Here is a 27,462-nt window from a genome sequence, read left to right as displayed (position 1 = left end):
AATGACTGTTACTTTAAAATTATAGTCGTGGTTACATTTTTGAAACGGTTAATTACCGCGGTTGTTATGTATTTATTATTGTTTATTATTTGTTTTAATCATAATTGAAACTTTTATTGATCATATCTCTATAATTGTTACAAACTATTTAAATTTCAAGCGAGGGCATTTTGGTCAATAACATCGATAAATTTAGGTATAATATCACCAAAGCACTGACGACATACGTATTAACTTCACCGTTAAGTCCATGAAAATACTTGTTTTTAAAGACAAAATATTGACAAATGTATCTTGTTAACAAACACAAACATTACGATCAACGTTGGCAGCGAGTACATAACCGTTTTGTATAATCAGCTACTGGGACTCCCGATATTTGCCTTTCAGCGCTGGGCGGGCCACATGTTGGGTGTTATGGCTTGGGTCATGCCCGTCTTTGTCGTGCTGTCCTGCCTCGGCTCAGCCAACGGCACAATATTCGCTACGGGCAGGTAAGTCGAGTTTATGTCATAGCGCCCGTGGTATGGAATACATAGCCACACCTACATTGGTTACGCCCAACACACATCGTCCATAGTGTTTGTTTTAAGAATATTAACTATATTTATATATTACAAATCAAATTCAACTAGTAAAAAGGTCAACGCTTTTTAAATAGACTTAGTTATATCAGTGATTGGATGACGTTTTTTTTATGGTGAACACAATGCATGTAGCAGCAGAATCTTATATATTTACTGCAAATCCCTCGATCACATGGTTGAAAGGCGTGGATATATATTTCTGGTAACTTCAGGTCCAGCTTTTGTCGAATCAGGACTTTATGACACAATTTAATGGTCCATGTAGGCTCTCACCAGAAATGATGGTAGGCTGCGACCAAACAGTACTAAAGATTACTAGTTTAGCCAATACTCAATCGCATACCCGATTAGCTGTACAAAGTAGCATTTAAAGTATCCCATCGGAATGTTACAGTGCAAACAGGTTGCCAAACGAAGCTCGAATGATAAAAAGTTAAGCTTCTTCTATCACCTTTGCTCAAAGTAATGTTCTCATTTTCGTACATTGAAGCATGTTTAATTAAACATTGTGCTATAACGGATGTTTCAGACTGTGTTACGCCTCCGCTCGCGACGGCCATTTCCCAAGTATTCTCTCCTACATTCAGGTCAAACGCCGCACCCCCATGCCGTCCATATTATTTACAGTAAGTGATTGAACTAATTCACTCTTAATTTGCTTTTACCGTTTGTTAGGTCATTGTACTGAAATAAATTCTCGTAGAAATTGATCGTGCACTTATACAAGTTTTATGGTTGATAATAGGGACTGATATTGGGCAAGAAAATAACGTTTCACAAAGATAATTATTATTTACTTGATAATTTCAGTTCTTACTCACTGGATTACTCAGTTCTGATTTACTGTATTACTAAGTTCTGATTTACTGGATTACTCAGTTCTGATTCACAGTATTACTTAGTTCTGATTTACTGTATTACTAAGTTCTGATTTACTGTATTACTTAGTTCTGATTCACTGCATTACTTAGTTCTGATGCACAGTATTACTTAGTTCTGAATCCCAGTATTACTTAGGTCTGATTCACTGTATTACTTAGTTCTTATTCACAGTTTTACTTAGTTCTGACTCACTGAATTACTAAACATGTCATTATCGCCCAAATCAAAGCTAAAATTTAAATTTCGAATCCGACGTTAACATGAAGAAAATACAATTATGTCCAATGTATAGCTTAAAACTCATAACTGTAACATGATTCATTTCAATTCAACTGCACATTCAGATTTTATTATAAAAACAGAAAAAAGTGAGATAATACAATAATTCTCTAATTGTGTTAAGAAAACAAAACAATTTCCATTTCGTGGTTTAGAAATTAGGAGTTTTGAGTAAATAATGATTCAATGCGTTTCAGCTAATCATTTCCATTCTGACCATAATACCGTCCGACCTGAGCACGCTGATCGACTTCTACAGTTTCTGTATGTGGCTCAGCTACGGCGCCACCATGGTAGCGCTTCTGTACCTGCGATACAAAGAACCAAACCTGCACCGCCCATACAAGGTAACGCATATTCCGCGAAACCTGTCAAACAGTCAGAAAAAATGAAAATAATAAACGCTGACAAACATTTCGACATTTTCAGACACGACTTGTGACAAATAATCAGAGGAGTTTACAATTCAAGTCATGAACATGTAACAATAATGCTAGTCAAGCAGATGAAACAAACCTCTGACAAGATTCACAACTAAAATCAGACCATGCTTCCGACAGGTCCAAATGTCTGACTAGATTAAAACCAAATCTGGCGTTTCTTCTTACAGGTCCAAATGGAGACTAGATTCAAATCAAATTGGGCTATGCTTCTTACAGGTCCAAATGTCTTACTAGATTAAACCCAAATCGGGCAAGCTTCTTACAGGTCCAAATGTCTGACTAGATTAAATTTAAATCGGGCAATGTGTCCTACTGAATTGTTTGCGGATTCTTGTAATGGTTCTGGTGTGATTGACATTAAGCCCCATTTTTAAATGATGATATGGTAACTCATGCAAGGATTTCATTCAAATATTTGTAAACTTGTACACCATAAGTCTAGTATTTAATTCAAAGCTATAACATGTTATCTCGGTTCTGCTGAGTTTCGGTTAAGTCGATAACCACGCTTGAATAACATAGTAGATAAAACAAACATGTCGCAGGCGAACACAATTATAATGCTGTGTTTTGACTCTACCAGGTTCCGATATTTATACCCGTGATCGTGCTCATCATGTCGGTGTACCTAGTAGTGTCGCCAATCATCCAGACCGGAAGGGTGACCTTCTTCTACGCCATACTCTTCATCATTTCCGGCCTCTTTGTCTACTTCCCGTTCGTCTACTACAAGTTGAAGGTCCCGAAGACCGGTAGGAAGTACATTTTGTATAGTAAATTATTTTCAAAAGAGAACCTGGAGTCTCTTAAGTTTAACCTTATTAATTATCTCTATTCCATAGAAAGCCTTAAGCTAATCTGAAACGCTCTCGACATTAAAGTAATAAGAACAACCAGTACTTGGTGTTTATAAGAAATCTAAAGAACGCTCCCACAGTGGGGATCGAACCTATGACCTCCCGATCGTTAGGCGGACACCATATCCACCACACACCTGCGACCTGTCACTAGAGTCTCTTTCAGCACCTAAAAAAGAATAAAAGTATAAACATTTACATGGCAAAGATGAAGATGAAGATCTTAAATGGGAAAATTATATGACGTTTTTAATGCATATATTTTTTATTGTTTTATAAGTAGTCATTTTATTCGATATTGTATATAATGTCGAGTAGTGTATAATTATAATATCGTTGTTTACAGACGCTGTCTACCGATTTTTCCAAATCATGTTTCAAGTGGCCCCTCCCCACCACGATTGAATTCGTCTGCCTTTGGAACCCACAGATCATGCGTCAAGCTAGCTTTTGGTGAACCGAAAAATGTAATATTAACATGTATTTATAGTAACGCATGTGTTACTATTAATAGTAACAGTTTTGACACTTCATGTTTTTATAGCAACGCGCATTATTACACAAGCTATCACGACCAGATTACCACGAAAAATCGTAATGTGCGTTTCGATTACACTGAAATAATTTTATGGAAGAAAAATAACTTCTTAATCTAAGATAATAACAACCAAACTGCATCTATGTTGTCTGCAGGGAATTAATTTTCATGTGTGGGGTTGAATTCTACGACAGAAGGCTTGCAATTACCACGAGCGTACATCTACAGAATGGTCTACATGAATGCATTCAATTGTAACATTAATTATTAAAAATTAATTGAAAATAATGAATGTATGCGCGTTCATATCTTGACAAACAACACGTATATTGACATTTGTATACCTATTTGTGTTCTGTATTTTTGAATGGTACACACATACCTTACAAGCATTTTCGAAAACACACTGTTTATATTCCGATGTAAATACATTAATAAAAAAGGATAGCGTATTTGAGTGCCCAAGGGTTCCAATGATGCTTTACAGCTCAGATATTGTCAAATGCTATCATTTGTCACGTGTTTGTGCTATCATTTGTCATGTGTTTTTGCATCAAATGACACGTTTACATGCACATGTTGTTAAATGAAAGCTATGGTTGAAGGAACGTTTATATTGCATGCGCGTGTATTTGAGAATCATGTTCATGTCAATATTTTTGGAGACATACCATTAACTTAAATCAAACTATGCATGTCTCTTGTTCCCTGGCTATGCAAGAAATAATTAAAAAATTCAAATGGGGATACACATACCTGGGCCATTTTAAATTCGTTTTTCTCCGTGTTTGTGACATTTTTAGCATTATTCATTTTGCTGTACTTTGAAAGTTGCTTCTTTAAATGTTGATAATTGTTCTACATGTTAATTGATATACATTGTGTAAATGTATGTGTTGCACTATATTTGCATGTCATAATCAAGGTTGAGTTAATAGTGCGATTTTGTTTTTGTGACACTGGTCAATTTTGTGCCTTTTATGTGGCAATGGCTAATCATGTGTTCCGAATGTCGAAATGCAATATTATGTGTTCTGTATGTGGCACTGGCCTATTGTATGTTGCCATGGCACATCATGTGTTTTGCTGATGCCCTTTGCTTATTATGTGCTGTTGTTGCGGTCACAAATGTACAATTTGCAATTATATGGATAATAATACCATTGCATTGCTTTATGTGCAGCCTTATGTTATATACGAGTCATTCGGTGTTGCGAGATGATTCATGTAAGTGTGTTTCCTTTTAAAACATCAGGGTAGATATGCGCAAGATCTTAACGTTTGGCATTATTTATATACATGTATTTGAACGCATTTATTTATCCCCATCGAATCGAAAATAACTTCATTGAGTACATCGGCAACAAACTATTACTTACAAGTTTATTTTTTAGAAAATGTATTTATCAAGAATACAGACTTCATGTTTTATTTAACAAACTTTTGCATTGAACTTCATTGTATTTCTGATTAATTGTTTTTCTGAAACGGATTTTCAAATGATAAGTTTAAGCATTGTATTGCACTAAATTGTATTTCTCTTTTTCTTTATATGTTTGGAATGCATTCTATTGTATTTCTCAAATTGTTTATTTCATTGTTTACTTGTTGGAAGATATATGTTTTCTCTAAATACTGTATATGTTTTCTCTTATTACTGCATATGTTTTCTCTAATTACTGTATATTACTGTTTATTTTCATGTTTTGCTTCAAATTATCATGCACTTAATGCTTCTCACAAAGGTGCTTATTTATGTATCACTTCATAACATGGTATTGCACGTGTTTTTATTTCTCTACACTGTTCAACAAACTCAGTTTTTGCTTTACTGCATTGTCGATTAGTTATTAAATGTTAATTTGACAACAATAAACACGTTTTATACATGTTTTAACAGAGAGATATATCGCACATATTTTTTTATATTGCGGAACTTCTATTCAAAATAAAAATACGTGATTTCAATTTGCGGGTGATCTTGTTGTTAGATTTTAATGGGGATATTGCTTAGTCAAATTTATTATATATATAACAAGCATACATTTAAACTGTGTTCATTTCTTTCTATATATTTGTGATGGTGTTATGGATTTTATTTTAACTTTACATTGTAAAGTACCATTTACGTTGAAAAAAAAATATTTTAGAAAGGAAAATAATTAAGTTCAAATATATAATATTTTCGTACATTACGAGATGAACAATGTCATTAAAAATATAAAACCTCGTTCAATTTAAAAGTGTTTATTTTATATTTGCACCCAGTTTATCCAGCCATTTGACACATATTGACGAGTACTTAGGGGGTGAAGAACACAGCCTTGATGGCATTAATGGTCCTAAGTGCAAGACAGCTGTATTACTATAGTTAGGCAATGGAATAAGTCGGTTTATATGGATGCCATATTTTACTTCTGTTTTACAGAACAAGACCCTTTAGATATGTTCATCGTGCGCTAATTAGGTCATTTATTGGCTTTATTAAATACTGTTTGTTCACAACAAACGTAAGTTTTAACAAGATGCAAAATAAAGAGTTCACATTCCAAATATTCGAATTTCAAGAACAGTTTTTAGGAAGATTACATTTGCATGGCCTAAATGGTTGCGAGAAATACAGAATGTTTTAAGGCGGTAACTTAGCTAGTTTGCTGGATGCAACATACCATATACAACTTTACTTCGAACAGGCTAGATTGTTAAAGGATGCTTTTTCATCTTCTTCGCCATACTCAGTGCTATAGCACGTAGATATAGGCTCTCGCATCATTTGACAATCAACGCAATCGGTCTCTGTCTTTGGGCCGCTCGTGTTCGAATCTATGGACCCTCATGGTATCTTGAGAATGCAACCGACATCCAATAATATATAAAATATATAATAATTTAATCACCAATGCACCACGCATTCTCTGGAAGTGAGATATTGTTCGTACTGAACACGCTGATATGCTGATATAGAAAGAGATTTGACGTATGACACATACGCATAGATATGACGTATGAAGCCTATGAATAGATCTGACATATGGCATGTACGCATAGATATGACGTACGACGCCTATGAATAGATCTGACATATGGCATGTACGCATAGATATGACGTATGACGCCTATGAATAGATCTGACATATGGCATGTACGCATAGATATGACGTACGACGCCTATGAATAGATCTGACATATGGCATGTACGCATAGATATGACGTATGCCACCTATGAATAGATCTGACATATGGCATGTACGCATAGATATGACGTTTGACACGTGCGCATTGATCTGACAAATAACACGTATGTATAGATCTGACATATGACATGTAAGCATAGATCTGATATATGACACGATAGCATAGATCTGATATATGACACGTTAGCATAGATCTGATACAGTCCACTCTCGTTATCTCGACATCGGATATCTCGATATTCTCGATGTGTCGAAGTAAGCTCAATGTCCCATTTTTTTCCTTCTTTTTCTATATAAATAAACATCGCTTATCTCGATTTTCGTTATGTCGAATAATTCGATATAACATTTTGTCCCGAGTCCCGATTTTACATGTATTTACTGTGGTTTATCTCGAAGTGCGAATAACTGTCCCAGTGTCGGCAAAAGGTGAGAAAAATTTTCTTTGATACTTCACCGTCTGGCTTCGCCCGGCTGCTCCCGATACTGTGCGGTAGGAAATTGATCCGTTAATTGCATCACTGATCACACGTGTGTAACGTCGTTAGCCATTAACACTTGAGTAAGGCCTGTCACTTTAACTGTCACTTTTTAACATCAATTAACTGCAATTAATACACAGCCTGCCGAAATGCCGAAAGACTATTTGTTTTTACAAACAACATTCCAAAATGCATTGAGTTATATTTTTGCGTATATAAACCGTTGCAAAGTAACAGGGTGTTGTTCATTGAACTCCAAAAGTCATTATCATGGCTAACTTGAAAGAATATTTCAAACTACAAAATGTACATGTACAGTTCAGTATTCCGGAACGTGATTTACGCTTGTTCAGATGGAAAACCCACGTCTTGATTGGAGGTCAATTGCATCATAACTTTAAATATCAACATTACCGGATGTTTACTCGACAGTTTAGAAAAATTATAACCGCATGTGTTCATGCAATTCTGTAATACTTAAAACGTCATTTTAAGCATTTTAAGCATTTAAATAGCAAAATTAATCTTGCCTTGTAAAAACGCGTTAGACCACTTAGCAGGTATTTAGATGTTAAAAACAAGGTAAATTTTCGTCTCATTTTTTCTTTGAAAACGCCTAATCGGATATCTCGAACTCTCGTTATCTCGATATTTTTTCTTGTTCCCGCCGACTTCGAGATAACGAGAGTGGACTGTATATGAAATGTTAGCATAGATCCGACGCATGACAAAGCATAGATCTGACTTATGAAACGTACACATGATCCAATGTATGACACGTAGCTTGGGAATGTAAAGACGTTAATCAAACGGTGCACATTCAATATATTTCGTATTGCAATTGTTCATGATTGCTTAGCCGATTGTCTTTGACGGCCTTTTCATCATTCTAGGATCCATGTTGCTTGCTTGCTTGCTAGGTTCCAGTACATAATGATTCAGATGTTCACAATATACTGCTTTAAAAATGCTTTACTTTTATACTGGATTGGTACAATATTGTGATTGTACATTTTAACATTGAAATTTTAACTGGGTTATCTACCAACATAGACATAGTCATTTTCCTAATGCGACCTCATATGTTTTATAAACCGTTTTTACCTTCTGCTTGCGCACTGTTTTCCATTTCGTGTGTCGCTTTTGTTTACATCATTAAAAGCGCCATGTCTATATCCGTTTTCAGAAAGTTTGTGTGGACAAAATTACGATTTCCTACTATATCACATTAACTGTATGAAAATAGACATACACGGCATGATGGCGAAGCTACAAACACAACTAGCAAATTCTAACGTGATAATGTGTTTAAGTGAATATGCAGATTATGAGATAATTATATGAGCCTTGTAAGCGTCGTATGCGCGCCATGACCACGTCGTATGCGCCTTGTAGCAACTTCGTGTGCGGGCTGAGAACACATTGAATGCTGAAGAGAGTGTGGCGGTTGTTGTAAGAACGCGATGAGGACGTTTATAGGATGATGTGTGTGCTTCGTAGAAAACAGAGAGGACGAGAGATGGAAAAAATAAAAGAGTAAGGACTTGTTGGAGTGAGATAGAGGAGTGAGAGTATAACAGTTAAGAACGAGAAGAGTGAGAGTAAAGACATGGACTAGAGAAAGTAAAGAGAGAGTGAATGAAGAAGTTAGTAAAGAGAGGAGTGCGAATCGAGACATGGAAAAAGTAAAGTAAAGGCGAGGAAGGAATGAGAATATAGACCGGGAGGAGAGATAAAATTAATACATTTAGGAGTGAGAGTAAATAAAGCGAGGCGTAAGATAGTAAAGACAGATAGAGTGAGATTAAATATATAGAGAAGAGTAAAGACAGAGCCGGGAGAGAAGACAGAGAAAGGTGAGAGATTAAAAGGTGACTGAGGAAGAGAGAGGGAAAGGTATCAAACAAGTGAGGTTGATGGATGGAAGTAAAACATAGAAAGTAAGAGTGGTAGTAGAAGGGAAAGTGGTTGATGAAGAGAGAAGAAGTATATGAAAGACATCGGGCAACCACGACCAGTACCTGATGATGGTGGGCTCTAAGAAACCGAATAAATCCGTCCTGTGGACAGAGTTGAACGATCCGCAATAACGGACTGCATTGTGTGTTGTTAATAGGTTATGTTTTTTTAGTTATTTGTGTAACTTTTTTTTTTATAGCATTTGGCTATATTTTCCGATTGTTTGGGTTTCTCAAAAGAAATGTAGAATTTGATTAAAGAAGCACGACAAATAAACTATTTCACCACATGTATGGTTTCAGGATTTAAATGTATGTAAAATGTTTATTCAAGTGACATTCGCATTTAACTTATCTTCCGCATTTTGATATTGCTTTCAAGTTTACCTTAAAGAAATTATGTTTCTGATACTTTAAATAAGGATCATTCAGCCTTACGTTTGGCACAATAGACCCGTCTGTTATACGTGGTATGCCCTGTTCATGGTAATTTTAGAAACCCTTCCGTCTATGCGTGTGTTTTACTGGGAGCTCGTGGTCTACTGCTATGGCGCTGGCATTGCGACACCTTGTGTAGCAGGATCGAGGCTTCACTGCACCCTAACGTGCCATTTGGGTAGAATATCGAAATAATTAATTGCGCTTATAATATTTGTTGTATACTATTAGAGTAAACGAGTTTTTAACGACTTTTTATGCAAACAAACTATACAATCTCTCGAAAACCATACCTCACATGAGCGAATAAGGTCCAACTTTGCGCTCGTTTTATATTTAATCTATCATAGTGTGGCGTTCATATGCTTGTCATAATTATGCTAGTAATAATGCTTGTGAAAATCACAGGTGGTTAGCGTGTGGCTTTGATATTAATTAGTGAAAACATCATTTTGAATGATAAATAATCATATTATAACGAAAAATTAAATTTTATGTCTTGCAATATTTTTATAAATGCTGGGCCAGTTTTTAAGAAATAACACGATACACAACTCGCATGACCCAGTTGACAATGATCATGCAGTCTTTATGAATGAAAACTCCAGTTGTAAAGACACACCTCCGCATTGGACCAATGAAATCACTCGTATGTTTAAAATGTCAGTTAGTTGAAATGTATGTAAATACAGATTTCGAACGGCGCTTGATAGTTAGTATTGATGCATAATGTAACGAAAACAACGGTAATAATGTTTTTTCATACGTTTTATTGAATTATGGTATCGAGGTACATGAACTTTGTATGGAAGACGCCCTTTACTCCGTGAAGAGTTCAATCTTAAAGACTGCATGATCATTGTCAACTGGGTCATGCGAGTTGTGTACCGTGTTATTTCTTAAAAGGTGACACAGTATTTGTAAAAATATTGCAAGACATATACATTTCCAGAAAGGAAATTCATTTCTGCGTTGAATAAGACCGAGATCGTGAAAATCGCTGCACAATTGATGAAGATATGGCTGTTCAAAGCGATGCACCCCGTTTTTGGGTGATTTTGAGTTGCATACCTTGTTATTTATATATATTTGATAGTGATTTTTTTTCATAAAATTTAATTTTTCGTTATAATATGATTATTTATCATTCAAAATGATGTTTTCACTAATTAATATCATAGCCACACGCTAACCACCTGTGGTGAAAATGTGTTGATTATTCGTAATGAGTCATGGTTTCATTCTTACGCCCATGCTTCAGGTCCGTGGTGTTGTAATGGAAAAATTACATTTCCTACAAATATATATTTGCCCCTGTGTGAACAGATTTGGAAATCCAAGAACCATGCTTACATGCGTTGATTGAATATGTAAATTAATTAATTATCGAAAATGGATGAAAGAATGAGTAATTACAAGACTGAAAGACTGACTTTTGTGTAACTATGCTGAAAACTAAACTGTACCTTTCCTACATGATGCCTTGCTCTTCCCTCAAGTTACACAAATAATGGTTATGTCTGATTTTTGAAGTTATTTGTTTTTCACCTCATTTTCTTGAAATAATTCGTGTATTTCATGAAATTCCTTTTTAGGATTAACGTATTTTCTAAAAATATTATAGAATTATGTCTGTACGGAAAAAACAAACAATGTAGTAGTAAAATACACAAATTATCATCCTTTGCAAGCACAGGCAAACGCTCTGCCACTCGGCGAAATAACTTCTATAACCTATGGTATACCAAATGCAATGTGATCAGTAAACGTATGTTCTATAATGTCACATAAAAGCGGAAAAAACGCTATTGATTTCCCCATTTCGATATTTCGGATTGTTTCGTCAAGTGATTTTTTACGGTTGTATATGTACATGTAATGGATACTTTCACTTTTAGAATTAATAACAAAGTATTTATACTGTTTTATAAATCCATTACTAGTACTGTAGCATTTCCTTCAAACTAGTTGAGTCGAGAATACTTCAAAATAAACAATTATCTGTGAACGATTCCCTTTAATAACGGTTCTATCCATCTTATGTTACTGTTTTGCAAATACTCAGTTTCAGAATACAAAATAATTATTATGGCATTGTATAGTGATATCAAGTGCTTTTCACTGCATGTGTTCTCAAAGAGAAATTGGAACATAAATCGAAACTTTCTCAATGAAAACCAAGTAAGTCATGTTTAGAGCCGATGATAAATTACACGGTAAAGCGTTAAGCGAAAAAAAAGGCAAGGGCACATGTAGAAACAGAAAACAAAACAAAAATAAGGAAAAAAGGAGAGAACAGCCATAATGACAAAACTGCTGATGGATAGGAAAAAAAGAAAATGAAACAAGAGAAGCAAGTGAGGAAACTGAAAACAACGAAACAATGGATGAAGTGATTAATAGTGACAAAAAAGGACGAGTGTGTAAATATAGCAGAAGAAGAGAAAACCAATGTGGACATGAGAAAGTAAACAAAATTAATTCTTATGACAACGGGCACGATCGCGGGGATGAGAAAGATTAAATTCAGGAGAAGAGAAACAACGAATTTATAAGCCGTCGAATGACGTAAATCGAGAGAAATATTGAGAGAAAAAAATGACAGAGGAGAAATATCAAGATCGGGGCATGAAGCATGAGATCAAAATGAAAGACACAAACACAGAGTAATTATTCGAATATCACAAACACAGAGTAATTATTCGAATATCACAAACACAGAGTAATTATTCGAATATATTTCGAAGGTGAATCCTCGTGACAGGAATGTTTTTCGGAAGCATCCAAACGAAGAGTTAATTGATAATTTGGTAGGTGAAACCATTGATCCAGACAACAATGACGCGAATTTTACCCGATTTTTCTACATCAAACATTTTTTTAATTCGTTAGCTTAAGACATATGTATAGTTATTAACATTGTACGATAATAAAAACACACTGCATATTTCCTTTAAAATACTTGATGCTATGTGAATAATTACCAGAAGTAAGATCAGGCGCCAAACCCGCGACATTCCACTTAACAAATAGTTTGTCTGTGTCAGTTTCCCCACAATTTTCACATGGGTCATTTAGGATTTAATATTCTTTAGTGAACCACGTTTCTGGATGAAGGCAGTTTATACATAAACATATTTTCAAATAACGTGTTTGGTTGGTTTCTTCATTTTTTGACCTTATTATATTTCTCAAAGCTGTTATTTTAAATTGGAAAACTCAGGCAAATTATATAAGTTACTTCATTAATATGAGTTAACGATATAATGCACAAATGCAATGTCAAAATAGAATAAAACAATACCTGTTGTATTGCCTTGCCTTAATCTTGCCTATTTTGTGTTATTGTAACATATTTTTATCAATATATTACAATTTAACACATATAATAATCGTGCAGTCCCGCTTTAAGGCCTCAACGCTCGTTAAGAGTGATTTACATAACTACCAAATAATTTTAAAACAGCCCATGGCGGATGAAGCTTGATTGATATGAGATTAACCCTCTATATACATAAAATAATCACCTTAAAATAAAAAAAACATGTTTGCATATTTGCCTACTTTACCTTTCGCTGGTGTTGCGTAAATGCCTCAAAATATTTGCGAAGTGTTACGGTTGCTAAGATTATATGATGCCTAAAAGGTTTTCGTTTTGACTAACACTACCGACTCGTATGTCTTTGTGAATCGTAACATTTTATGTACTCAATTTAACCCATTTATGCCTAGTGGACTCTCCCATCCTTCTAAATTGGATCAATTTATTAAAAAAATTAGGTATGTCTAGTATATGTATTTCTATATTTAGAATGTTTCTTACAGAAATTCCTTAAAGCAAACAGCGCATACCCTGATGAGACGCCTCATCATGTGGCGTCTCATCTGGGTCTACGCTGTTTGCCAAGGCCTTTTTTCTAGACGCTAGGCATAAATGGCTAACTACTTTCAACATATTAACTACATTTCTATATAAAGACACATGTGTTAACATATTGGAAGACTCGTCATTTGTTTTTATATATTTTAAAGTTGGCAATAACTTGTGTATAATGACAAAATTTAACAAAAGAAATGTCGGGCCGACTTACCTACTCGATATAGTAAGGCTGTGTTGGTGAAAACAAGCAACTTTAGTGTCGGGTTAGCACAGTGTTTGTTACATGCGCTTCGTAACAAAGGCGACCGGGTCCAATGATCGTTCCGGAAGCATGTGGGTTTGTTTTGTGGTCACCGAACCGGACTGGCGAGGTTACGTCCTTGAATTCCGGTTTTCCTAAAAAACACACACAGAAAATGAAAAAAAACAACAACAAACAAACAAACAGAAACACTTAAATAGCTTAAACTTGCAACTATCTTTTAAAATTCGCCCCAACTTTGGTGAGTCCAGTAAGGCTCGATTGGTCATTGTCGGCTCGGGTACTACTTAAATGTATCCCAAGTACTACTACTTATACTTACATGTACCCCGGGTACGGTAAATATACTGAGACGTATCCGGTCGATATTAAACTGTACCCGGGTTGTATTCCAGCCCAAAATCCGATTTCGTAAAACGCGCTACCGATAACCGTAAAACGATATTGTTTATCTTAAACAAACTTCTCTTTGAAAAAAAAAACTGCATCAACATGCTTCCTGAGTATGAGTTACGATAATTTTAAGGTCATTGAACATAAAATTGACATAAATGTGACCACAATTATTATTGAAAAATATAGCCGACAAAGACCGATTTAGCGTTAAAATTTGCGGGTAAGTTTTAGTATATTTAAAGTACAAAGGATACATGTAAGTATACTTAAGAGTACCCGGGGTACATGTAAGTAGTACCCAAGCCGAAAATTACCAATCGAGCTCTAAGGTAGTAGTGCTGGGACTATTGAACTAAAGAATATGCAGATTCAGTCGCGGAAGGACCTCATAAATTCGAAAAACGCACACACGCACGCACGCACGCACCCCCCCCCCCCCCACAACAACGCACAATTTTCGCTGAACAAAGAAGTGTACGGGACTAGACGGAATTATAATCGATTTATCCAGTCCTTAAATCAAGCTGATATTCGTATCAACTCGGTCATTTACGTTACATATCGTATTGTTGAAGCGGTAACGCTGTATTCCAAATAAATTAATCAGCCAAAGAGTATTCTCAAAAGTAGTGCGGTGTTAACTCCGCCCACGAAGGGAGATAACTTAGTCTGTTGTAAAAAATGGCGGTGTTAAAATTTCCCTATTTTATTGACGCCGACAATTACATCAGAGAGGAAGAAATCAAAACGTGCGAACGTTTTGTTTTTTTGGCAAGACGTGGGTCACCGAAGTCTACAGGTATTTTAACAGTGCGATTCCAGTGTTTTTTTATGGTCATTTTGGTATTCGAAGATATGTGCCTGTTAAATGCTGCACCTTGCTTATTTGTTTACACCCCTCCAGCATTTTGAAGTTCCTGTTCTGTTGACCTGCACTTCCGCAGATGCATAGTGTGTTATATGGTGCCCTTATTTTGGCAAGACGTGGGTCACCCCAGTCTACAGGTGTTTTAATATTTCGAATCGAATTTTTGTGCCTGTTAAATACCGCACCTAGCTTATTGTTTACACTTTCTCTATGGGTTTCAAGATGCTGTTGACTCGCTTCAAAAGTGAGTTCACGATGATAAAGCCAAAAGGGTTACATGTACATGCAAATAAGTGTTGTCGGAATCATTAACGTTGGCCACTGGCTATAGATTTAAAACATTAAGTTTATATGAAATTCACTTGCACAGAACATTGTCATGCATATCGATTCGTTATACTGACTATGTGAACATTTTTTAATTAAGCTGTACGTTTACCAAAAAACATACTGAAGTATTGTCTGTCAATTTGCCTTTGCTAAAAATTTGCAAGCAGACTTGAAAATCTCATTTATCTTGAAATCATTATTTACATGTTTCTTGCATAATTTTTTCACACAATCGCTCCTCAACACCATCATGACTAGGTTCGTCCTACATCAAAAATAATTCAGGACTTTCTATCACTTCAATCTTTTCCCACTTACTACAAAATCATGCTACTTTTGCAAATTACATACCACATATGTATATTTTTGGCACATTTGCATCAAATATTTATATGAAGATGTCAGTGCCATTGATCGTTAAGAACAGAGACGCGAAAGACATAATGGGTTTAAAGAACATGTGTTGTTTCTGCTATTGCAGTCTTTCCGAAATACTGTCGGTCCTCGGATTTTTCCGATAATAATTTGGCAAATTTGGAAATGATTCTAATATTACCGGACCTCGTGACCTTTTTATCAAACCAAAAGTTCTTACAATTTAACTGCCGTAAAATTGTGTGACCTGTTTGAACATTAATACCTATAATATTTATTTTCCTTATATATTTAATTTTGCATTCAGAAAATAATAGTCTCCTTCTAATAATGTAGAGTAAATGGTGTTTTATAGTTTGTTGTTTACACAGATAGTTGTACCAATGATTATTTAATCCATGTCTTGCTTCTAAATTGTTGATGGTGTTCTTATTATTATTTCATTGTTCACTGATGTGTACTTGTTTCTAACTTGAACAGAAAAATTGATGGCTTGGCTTGAGTTTATTGAATATATTTTAATAACCAATTAATTGAAAACATATAAACAAATATACAATGCCAACACATAAATGGAAAACATTTCAATGAACACACAAACTTTGTTGTCATGATAACAGTGTATCTGGTTGTTCTGACTTCATGTGTTAAAATGATTGTTTAATTATGGCATGTCTTAAATACTTAATTTTAGATAATGGATGCATTTTTACATCTGCTGTGTTTGCCTTTGGATGGCAGTGTTCTCCATGTAGCAAGTACAGTATGGACTGCCATATTTTTGGGACAAGACCCTGATAAACACAGGTTTTTAAGCGAGGTATGTAGCATGTTCAATAATAAAATCTTAATACCTTAACTTTGAGGCATTTCCGTGAACATTTAAACATTTACATTAAAATGACAGCACATTAACGTTATTAAGAAATAACCCTTTGCATTGACCAATATGATGGAAACCATATTTTAGCTCACCTGAAATTAAAGGGCTGAGATTTTGTGACAGTTGCTGGAACATGTAAAAACTTTTAAGCATTGAAATATTTTTAAATATTATGAAATATGGTCATAACTGCATGAAGATTCATGTTAAATCTGTGCATTTACTTGGTATTTATTAGGAGTTGTTTGATGGTCTCAATGAATAAAAGTTTATAAAGCATTGATTAAAAGAAGTCTACATGTATATTGTTATTTTCAAGAATAAATTGATTGAGTATTATAAGTTCGGCTGTTTTCAGAGAAAACTCGAGGTATTGTCATAGCCAGCTCGTGCTGTCCGACGTCTGTGTCGTGCTAAAACCTTTACTTTGGCTCTAAAATGAAAGTGCTTCACTTACAACTTTGAAACTTTATATGTAGATGCACTTTGATGTGTTCTACACACCACACTCAATTTAAAGGTCACTAGGTCAAAGGTCAAGGTCTTTGTGATTTAAAAATAATTCTGACAAGCTTTCATTTATTCAAGACTGAACCTGCCGCCGAGCGTTGCTCTTGTCTTAAGTGTATTTTCTATGCAAAGGTGCAGATACTGGAGTATGATCATCTGGTTGGTGCAGTCAATGAGGGTGGATTCCACTGGTCTCTTATAGTAAGTGAAAATGATTCTCAATTTACTTGCGAAATATCACGGTTGTCCAATTTTTAACTTGGATACATGTATAAATGGCATGAAACATTGTCTACTGGGCCTCTACAAAAATTGATTCCATAACAGAGCTGGGGCCAAAATTTGCCCTGTCCTGTGATGAATCTGTTTTTCCTCTATATGAACAGTAAACCCTTCAAAAATCTTCACTCAAAACACATGGCATAGAGCTTACATTTTTGGCATTCGTATAGTGGGCTTCTACAAAGATTGTTGAGATTACAGGCTTGGGGCCAAAAGTTAGGCCCACCCTGGGGCCCAATATGTTTTCCCTACATGTATATACTAAAAAAACTTCACAAATAGTCTTCTCTTAAACCACAAGGCATATAGGATAAATATTGTGCATACATCATTGCCAAGTGGACATCTGCCAATATTGTTCAAATTTAGGCACACAGGTTAAAATTTGCCCTGTCCTGCTGGGCCATTGTGTTCATACAAGAAAGTATGTAGTTAGTAAAAACTTAAAAAAACCTTCTCTGAAAACATAAGGCATAGATAAAAGGTTTTTGGCATGAACAATTTATAGTATTTTCATCTTGATTGCTAAATTTATTTTTCTTGTTCAAAAAAATATCCCCAACCTGGAGCAGTCAAATTATTTTTATGTATGTACATATAAAAAAAACTTTAAAATTTTTCTAAATAGGTTAAATTTTCAAGATTCCTGCCAGTGGGACTAATTATTAAGATCGCATATTATTCAGGTTAGCACCCCAAGGCCCTCTGGGGGCCTCTTTTATTTTCTTCAGGTTGTGCAACCGAAAGACAACAAAGTTTTGTACATAAATCCGATGGGGGAGCAGAATGTTTCCCAGCAACAGATCCTGCAACAATGGATGTAAATGTGTACATTATTTAATTAAACAGGTTAGATACATTTAACTTCATATACTAAATTAGAAAATATCACAGACTGTAAAATGCTATGTAAATATTTAACTTGCAAATAATCATCATTTATATAAAAAGTTTACACTGATCAGATTGTGGAGGTTTTGGTGTCATGTCCGTTACCGAAATTAGACTTCCTGACAATATGTAGCATAAGCGTAATTCCTTCTAAGTTTGATTGACACCTTTCAGTGGTTTATGGGAATAATTGCTACCAAGAACTTTTTTATGTCCCCCACCACTATAGTGGGGGACATATTGTTTCTTCCCTGTCTGTAAGTCTATCTGTCTGTAGGTTTGTTTGTTGGTTTGAGTGTATATGTTTGCGTCAAACTTTAAAATTTGCCATAACTTTTGCAATATTGAAGATAGCAGCTTGATATTTTGCATGCATGCATGTGTATCTCATGGAGATGCACATTTTGAGTGGTGAAAGGTCAAGGTCATCCTTTAAGGTCAAAGGTCAAATATATAGCTTCAAAGCGGCGCAATAGGGGACATAGTGTTTCTAAAAACACTTTTCTTGTTTAACCATGTGACCCTGACATTAACCTAACTAAAAATCCTGATAATTTACATTTAGGCTTAGTACTAGCACTTAGCAAGTTTCATTAATATTCCTGCATTGGTTTGTTTACGAGAAGAGGCGTGGACAAGGGAAACATTTCTTTACTTTATGCTTTTGTTTGCTCTTGTTTGAAGTACAATAAATCCATGTTTTAACCTTCTAACCTTGACCCAAATAAAAATCCTCACAGTATGCAGAACCAAGCTAGCTATTAATAAATCTGACCAAGTAACATTAAAATCCTTCATTGATTTATGCAAAGAAGCACTGGCAAGGTAATTATGTTTTTAACCTTGTGAACTTGACTTAATTGACAAATCTGCCAATATGCAAACCAAGGCTTGGTAATGAACACTCCTTCTAAGTTTCTTTTTAATCCTTTAAGTGTTTTATGAGAATAAGTGCTGACAAGATGCAAGGAACATCTAACCAGACATCCTGACATCACTCTGGACAGCGCAAAAAATATGTCTCCATTACCAGCTAGGGAATTTCATTCCTTATTCATTCCAAAAATTTAGCAAATAATATTTGTACTCATAATGTATCATTTATGGTGATTTGATGATGTTGTTTTTTTACTTTTTGCTTTTGAACAGTAAATTTGTGCACATTCGGCGCTTATCCAGCATTGATATGGGCGGACCAATACATTGGAACATACTCTGCCCACGTCATGCAAAACAGTCAGATTCAATATCTTGCGGTGTCTACGTTTTAAAGGTAATGGAATCTGTTATTTGTACTTCCCAATGACTTTTTTTCTTTAAGCGTTGTTTGTCTTTTTGTCCATCTGTGACACTTTTCTGTCCACAGCTGTTTCTTAACTTTTTCTTGTAATGAACCTTAAAAATTATTTTCTATTATCATGTTGCATTGGTACACGCATTCAATTTATCTGCATCAACTTGGTAAGCCATAGTTATCCTCTTCATTGATTGAAAGTAAGGAATCTGCATCAACTTGGTAAAGCCATAGTTATCCTCTTCATTGATTGAAAGTAAGGAATCTGCATCAACTTGGTAAAGCCATAGTTATCCTCTTCATTGATTGAAATTAAGGAATCTGCATCAACTTGGTAAAGCCATAGTTATCCTCTTCATTGATTGAACGTTAGGAATCTGCATCAACTTGGTAAAGCCATAGTTATCCTCTTCATTGATTGAAAGTAAGGAATTTCATAACTTTTTTTTGCTTTCCATAGCTGTTGCTCAGTAACTATTGTATGGAACTACATGAAACTTGTAATTAATATGTATGTTCATAAAATGTTTGTGCGTGCCTAAGTATTACTTGGATTGCCTTGGTAAATTAATTTTCAAACCCACTTAATTGGTTGAAACAGTTGTGTTTTTTTCTGCCCAATGCTACCTCTCAGTAAATATAATGATATTAACAACTTTAGTAAGCAGAATGCTACCTGCAAAATCAATCCCTAGAGTTTGTGCTCAGCAAAACACAACTACTAGAAGAACGGAGACAAATAGCCAGAAGACTGCTTTCTGAAGGGGGTAAATAATTTTATTTCCAACAAAAACGAAACACTGTATATATTTTATCATTTATCACTTTTCCACCATTTTATCATTTATCACTTTTCCACCAAAATGATATATATGTTTTATATGTTTTGATTTAAAACCAAAGAAAAGCAAACCGTTATTATAACTTACCAGTGTTTTTTATCCAGAAAAGTTCTTTTTATGCTTTCTTAAGTGAATTACTTTCCATTGCTTTTTTTACTGGATTATGAAAAAAAAAATGTTCAATAAGGAAAATGATAGAAAATGGCTTTACAAATAAGAAACAAATCATTGCAATATGATTATATTTTTTATTAGCTCACCTGAGCGATAGCTCGAGGTGAGCTATTGTGATCACTCAGCGTCCGGCGTCCGTCCGTCCGTCTGTCTGTCTGTAAACAATTTGTAAACATCTTCTTCTACTACACCATTGAGCCAATTTCAACTAAATTTCATGTGGAGCATCCCTAGGTCATGGGACAAAAGAATTGTTAAAAAAAAATTGATCACATAACCAAGATGGCCGCCATGACCATATATGGTAAAAACCTTAAAAAATCTTCTTGTCAGAAACCGCTCATCAAATTTTCAAAAAATTTCACATGGATGACCTTTGAAGGCTCCCTTGAAAAAGTTGTTCAAAGAAATTTGATTCGTCAAAAAACATGGCCGCAGGAGCTCGTTGAACTTTGCATGTTTATTCGTTTTTGCCTATTTTGTGAAAACTTTAAAAAATCTTCCACATTTTTTGTCCGATCCTTTCCAAATTTGCACAGTGTCTTTATATCGATGAGGACACGAACCCTACAAAAAATGAGCATTATTGGTCCATGAAGTACAGAATTACCTCCCCTTGAATTGAGAAAATGGTGTTTATGCAATAAAGTCCAAATTTTTCATCCAATTATTTCCAAACTTGTAAGGATTTAGCATGGTTCAAACAAGGGAAACAACTACGGTTTATGCATGTTCTTTTTATTACAGATTTACCTCCCTTTAATTCATTCAAAATCTCATTTTACAGCAGAGATTCCAAATCTGACCTGTAAATGAGCCCCATATTTACTGCCAGTGTAGGTTACCTTTTCCCATTTGATCATTCTTAAGTATTGGTCTTGTAATGCTGCTACTGCTTCTGCTACTGCTACTGCTACTATTACTACTACTACTACTACTACTACTACTACTACTACTACTACTACTACTTCTACTACTACTACTACCACTACCACTACTACTACTACTACTACTACTACTACTAGTACCACCACTACCACCACCACCACCACCTTCTACTACTACTGCCACTACTACTACTTTTACCACTACTACTACTACTACTACTACTACTACTACTACTTCTACTACCACTACTACTACTACTACTACTACTACTACTACTACTACTACTTCTACTACTATTCGTCTTAAATGTATCATTTTTCTTACATATTGTGTGTTATTATAACATATTTGTATCAATATTTTACAATTCAGCACATATAAAAATCGTATATACCCGCTTTAATGATTTATTTAAAATGATACCCCATTATAATAATAATCCTGTAAGATAGGTGTTTGAATAAGTATTAAAAAAAATCCCCAGGGCACTTTAACTAAAAATGAAGTAGAATGTAAATCATCAAGAGTCAAGACTAAAATTTACTAAAGTGTTTTGCTATGCACTTATGATAATTGATGAAATTGTTAAGTCAAAGAAATGAAACACACACACAAAATTCCAATACTGTCCCTGTGGAATTGGAACTCACACACTACAGAATCTGCTGGTTTGCATGTACAGTGTGAACATGTATATGTAAATGAATTTATATTGCACTTTGGATGCCCCCAGGGGTTATACTGTTTTGCGCATGTAGGTCTGTCGGTCGGTCCGTCCACCAAATGGTTTCCAGATGTTAACTCAATAACGCGTAAACCTAGGATCATGATACATTATTGGTACAATGATTATGACTGGCACATGTCCCCTATTGATTTTCAGGTCACTTCTTCAAAGGTCAAGGTCACATTGACTAGAAACAGTAAAATTGTTTCCGGATGATAACTCAAGAATGCTTAGGCCAAGGATCATGTAACTTCATAGGTACATTGATCATGATTGGCAGATAACCCCTATTGATTTTCAGGTCACTAGGTCAAGGTCACATTGACCTGAAGCATTAAAATAGTTTCTAACATATTCACACAATGGCTGCCACTATAACTGACAGCCCATTCGAGGGGCATGCGTGTTTTACAAACAGCCCTTGTTTGCATGCCTTGTTTGAAAAGCCATAGAAATAATATGTTTGGACACATGAATGACTAACTTAATTGCTGCAAATACTTTTAAAGCATATTTATTTATTCAAATTGTTAACTTACTTTTCTAGAATTCATTGAAGGTCATCTAGAAGAGATAGCAAGTAGCCCATCAGTCGAACATGAGGTAACAGCCACCTTACTATATTGATGTGAATTAGTTATAAAAATAAATATGTTTAAAAAATGCAGAAAAAGTTATCCGATGAAAGAGCAGTGGAATATCTTAGGCAAAGGACTCAGAATGGAAAGGGTTTGAGGAAACACTGTCTAGTCAGTAAGAAACACTTGATTATACAATCTCTTAGCAAAAGCAATAAGAGTCACTGTTAAAAACGTGCCTTTGCTAACAAATCTTTACTCAAAGTTAGGATAATTTCTGTTGTTGCTTTTCTATAATTCCTTTCTGATCTGATTTCCCATTCACATGATATTTCATCTCCAACATTAAAATATTAGGAAAACATAAGTGAATAATCACAGGAGTAATGAGATTGCAGCTGTCATTTATGGTAGAGAAAATGAGAATACAAAAACATAAAGGAAGTAAATATGAGTATATCCTGATCATTTTGCAGAACTCGGACCAGCTCGCAAACACCCCTGCCTCTGCCATGGAGTTGGAAGGGCGAGACACTGACCCAGTAGTCGATCATGTGGCAACAACTAGGGTACTCTATTTATGTGAACTAATTGTAAACATAAATATATCCAAAAATGCAGAAAAAGTTATCCGATCAAAGAGCAGTGAACTATTTTAGGCAGCAGGTGACTTAGATTGAAAATGGCTTGAGAAAACACTGTCTAGTCAGTAAGACACAATTGATTATACAATCGCGAAGCAAAAGGAATCAGAGTGACTGTTAAAAGTGTGCTATTGCTTTCAAATCTTTTATGGGTATTATGGTAATTTCAATTCTTTCTTTTCTATAAGTCCTTTCTCATTTAAGATCCATTCACATGATATTCCATCTACTACATTAAAATACTAGGATAACATGAGTGAATAAGCACATTAGGAATGAGATTGCAGCTGTCATTTACGGTAGAGAAAATAAGAATACAAGAACATAAAAGAAGTAAATATGAGTTCATCATGATCATTTTGCAGAACTCGGACCAGCTGGCAAACAACCCTGCCTCTGCCATGGAGTTGGAAGGGGGGAGACACTGACCCAGTGGTCGATCATGTAGCAACAGCCAGGGTACTCTATTTATGTGAATTAATTGTAAACATAAATATATCCAAAAATGCAGAAAAAGTTATCCGAGCAAAGAGCAGTGAACTATCTTAGGCAGCATACTTAGATTGAAAAGGGCTTGAGAAAACACTGTCTAGTCAGTAAGACACAATTGATTATACAATCGCGAAGCAACAGCAATAAGAGTTACTGTTAAAAACGTGTCCTTGATAACAAATATTTCATCTGTGTTATGGTAATTTCAATTCTTGCTTTTCTATAAGTCCTTAGTAAATAAAGGAAGTAAATATGAGTATATCATGATCATTTGAAACAATCATACAAATATGCATGGATTTTGAATTTCATATTGTGTTGAAGATTCATGAAAAGAAGAGTAAATTAAAACTTTAAATCTTAGAACAATTTGTTTAAGAATTATCTTAGAAACTTTAAGAAAACCAGCTTAAAGTATATGTGTAAAGATGACAGATCCAATATTTAATATGCATCTTTATATATTTTTCAGGTGAGTCAAAGCGGACACAGTTGATGAGGAAATATGCATCCAGCATTGGAAGCACAATTTTTCTTTAAAAAAATACAATTTATTTAATTTAATTTACATAATGCCCTGTCTGTTGGTTTGTTTGTTTGTGCAAACCTTAACATTTGCAATAACTTTTGCAATATTAAAGGTAGCAACTTCATATATAGCATGCATGTGCATCTCAAGGAGCTACACACTTTGAGTTGTGTAAGGTCAAGGTATTTTTTTTTTGGTAAAATTGATGAATTAATATGATATCTCTTTGCAAATTGTTTTAAAATTAATACATAACTTGTTTCAGAAACATTGTTTAATAACATTCAATTGTCATTTATTCGAATTTGAAAGTTGTCAAAAGTAATTATTTCTCCCTATACGGTAGCTTTAGGTATATGTGATATTTCATGAGAAAACTAGTCTTCATTGCATTACAAATTAATGAAGCATTCTTTACATTTGCTTTTATAACAAAAAAACCTAGTTTAGACTTGTAAAATTGATAAAAATAATTATTTGAACATAAAGTTTGACCAGAGTGTACAATTTAAACACACAAGTTTATAACGACGTGTATCTTGTGCTTTGCATTTGTTTAAAAGTTGCCTTATAATTGTGCGAAGCATGTCTTCTCAAATTAAAAATGCATCTTATTCAAAGGTGATCAGAACTAAATGTGTTTTTTTTAATAATTCAGGGATAACAAAAATCAGACTAAGAAACCATATGCAATAATTCATAGTCTGTTGTCTTCACAGAGAGAAACTTCAATAAAAAATATGCTGTCATTTTATAATACCTTCGTGTTTGCCTCACGGTTGCCTATTGATTTGTTTTAAAATAGGAAGTTTATAATGAGGTATATAACACAAAGAAATTTCATATTTGAATCATTTTTATGCTCCTCTAAAAAATTCTTGTCTGAGCTTTTTCTCAGTAACTTATTACGGGAATTCAATGAAACTTTATGGGAAGCTTCACTACCAAGAGGAGATGTGCATGTTATTAGCCAGTTATGGTCGGATGATTTTTCACAGAGTTATGGCCCATTGAAATTTTCCATTTACTGTACATATTGTGCATTCTTGTTCGGGCTATTTCTCAGCAACTAATGTCTGCAATTGAATGAAACTTTATGGGAAGCTTCACTACCAACAGGACATGTGCATATTATCAGCAAGTTATGGTCGGATGATTTTTCACAGAGTTATGGCCCTTTGAAATTTTCAATATACTGTACATATAGTGCAATTCTTGTCTGGGCTATTTATCCCCAACTAATGACTTGAATTCAATGAAGTTTTATGGGAAGCTTAACTGCCTTGAAGAGATGCGCGTGTTATTTGTGGGTTCTGGTTAGATGATTTATTTAGAGACTTATGGCCCTTTGAAATTGTTAAGTTGCTAAACCATCCATCCTATTATTTTGTCCAAAGTTATGCCACTCAAGATGTTTCCTTTTATCTGAATATATAGTGCAATATTGTGACCAAAAAAACTTTGGGGAGCTTCACCCATCTCTGACGGCTTGTTTTAATTAAATATTAATTGTAAATCCCATATCACCTTTTATCATACTTTTTTGTAATTGACAACTTGGTTTTCTGACAATTGTTTTCCTTGTTTTGTTTCAAATAGGCATGATATGGTTACTATTAAATCAACTTCATATGTTCTTCCCTTGTGATAAGTATTTTTAGCTCATCTATTTTTTGAAAAAAAATTATGAGCTATTGTCATCACCTTTGCGTCGGCGTTGGCGTCCGGTTAAGTTTTGCGTTTAGGTCCACTTTTCTCAGAAAGTATCAATGCTATTGCATTCAAACTTGGTACACTTACTTACCACCATGAGAGGACTGGGCAGGCAAAGTTAGATAACTCTGGCGTGCAATTTGACAGAATTATGTGCCCTTTTTATACTTAGAAAATTGAAAATTTTGGTTAAGTTTTGCGTTTAGGTCCACTTTTCTCAGAAAGTATCAATGCTATTGCATTCAAACTTGGAACACTTACTTACTATCATGAGGGGACTGGGCAGGCAAAGTTAGATAACTCTGGCGTGCATTTTGACAGAATTATGTGCCCTTTTTATACTTAGAAAATTGAAAATTTTGGTTAAGTTTTGTGTTTAGGTCCATTTTATTCCGTAAGTATCAAAGCTATTGCTTTCATACTTGCAACACTTACTAACTATCATAAGGGGACTGTGCAGGCAAAGTTATGTAACTCTAACTGGCATTTGGGCAGAATTATGGGCCCTTTATACTTAGAAAATTGAAAATTTGGTTAAGTTTTGTGTTTTGGTCCACTTAACCCCTAAAGTATCATAGATATTGCTTTCATACTTGGAACACTTGCAAACTATCATAAGGGTACAGTAAAAGGACAAGTTGCATAACTCTGGTTGTCATTTTTATGGAATTATGGCCCTTTTTTGACTTAGTAACTTTGAATATATGGTTAAATTTTGTGTTTCGATCCACTTTACTTCTTAACTATCAAGGCTATTGCTTTCAAACTTCAAATACTTTCATGCTATCATGAGGTGACTGTACCTGGCAAGTTGAATTTTACCTTGAATCCCCCCCCCCCCCTACCCGAATTGACCACCACACCCTCACACTATACCACCCCACCTCCACCCAAAATTTCATTTTATTTTAATGGTTAAACCCCCTCCCCCTCCCCCCCCCCCCCGATTTTATTTTTTTTCGCATTTTTTTTCCCCTTTTTTTGAAAATAATGTCATAAATGTCCACATTCCCATGCTATACACCCCTCTTCACTCCACCCCTCCCTCCTTTGTGATTGAAAATGAGAGTCCCTTCACCTTTAAAAAGAAAATAGATGAGCGGTCTGCACCCGCAAGGCGGTGCTCTTGTTTATATCTATTTCTTAATATTTTTCAGTAGTAATAATGTCTAAGAATGTATCTGGGTAGAATGAATATCTGTTCTTTTAAAGGTTGTAACTGATGCTCTATTTCTTTTGGACATGA

The 27,462-nt window shown here is 34.7% G+C and overlaps 1 protein-coding gene and 1 long non-coding RNA gene across 5 annotated transcripts in view; both read left to right on the top strand.

The window, feature by feature from the left end:
• LOC127845716 (b(0,+)-type amino acid transporter 1-like) overlaps positions 1–5,558 on the top strand; it is a 32,040-nt gene extending 26,482 nt beyond the window's left edge. The window contains exons 10-14 of the mRNA XM_052376813.1: positions 391–494; positions 1,117–1,213; positions 1,946–2,095; positions 2,775–2,943; positions 3,395–5,558. Coding sequence (XP_052232773.1) covers positions 391–494; positions 1,117–1,213; positions 1,946–2,095; positions 2,775–2,943; positions 3,395–3,453 — 579 coding nt within the window. The 3' untranslated portion in view covers positions 3,454–5,558. The remainder of the gene's footprint in view (positions 1–390; positions 495–1,116; positions 1,214–1,945; positions 2,096–2,774; positions 2,944–3,394) is intronic.
• A 9,216-nt stretch (positions 5,559–14,774) lies between these two features.
• On the top strand, positions 14,775–27,068 carry LOC127845719 (uncharacterized). 4 transcript variants are annotated; one of them, XR_008033341.1, is made up of 10 exons: positions 14,775–14,995; positions 16,464–16,576; positions 17,295–17,363; positions 18,176–18,293; positions 19,485–19,608; positions 20,291–20,396; positions 22,808–22,863; positions 23,315–23,407; positions 23,848–23,941; positions 24,447–27,068. It is a non-coding gene; the product is annotated as an uncharacterized LOC127845719 (long non-coding RNA). The 4 variants fall into 4 exon arrangements; XR_008033342.1 differs by having other exon boundaries at positions 16,464–16,589; positions 18,176–18,264; XR_008033340.1 differs by having other exon boundaries at positions 16,464–16,589.
• The last annotated feature ends 394 nt before the right edge of the window (positions 27,069–27,462 follow it).

The sequence above is a fragment of the Dreissena polymorpha genome, chromosome 9, assembly GCF_020536995.1.
Source record: "Dreissena polymorpha isolate Duluth1 chromosome 9, UMN_Dpol_1.0, whole genome shotgun sequence".
Lineage (NCBI taxonomy): Eukaryota > Metazoa > Mollusca > Bivalvia > Myida > Dreissenidae > Dreissena > Dreissena polymorpha.
The sequence above is the reverse complement of the archived record's forward strand: the minus strand, read 5'-3'. Positions and strand labels throughout refer to the sequence as shown.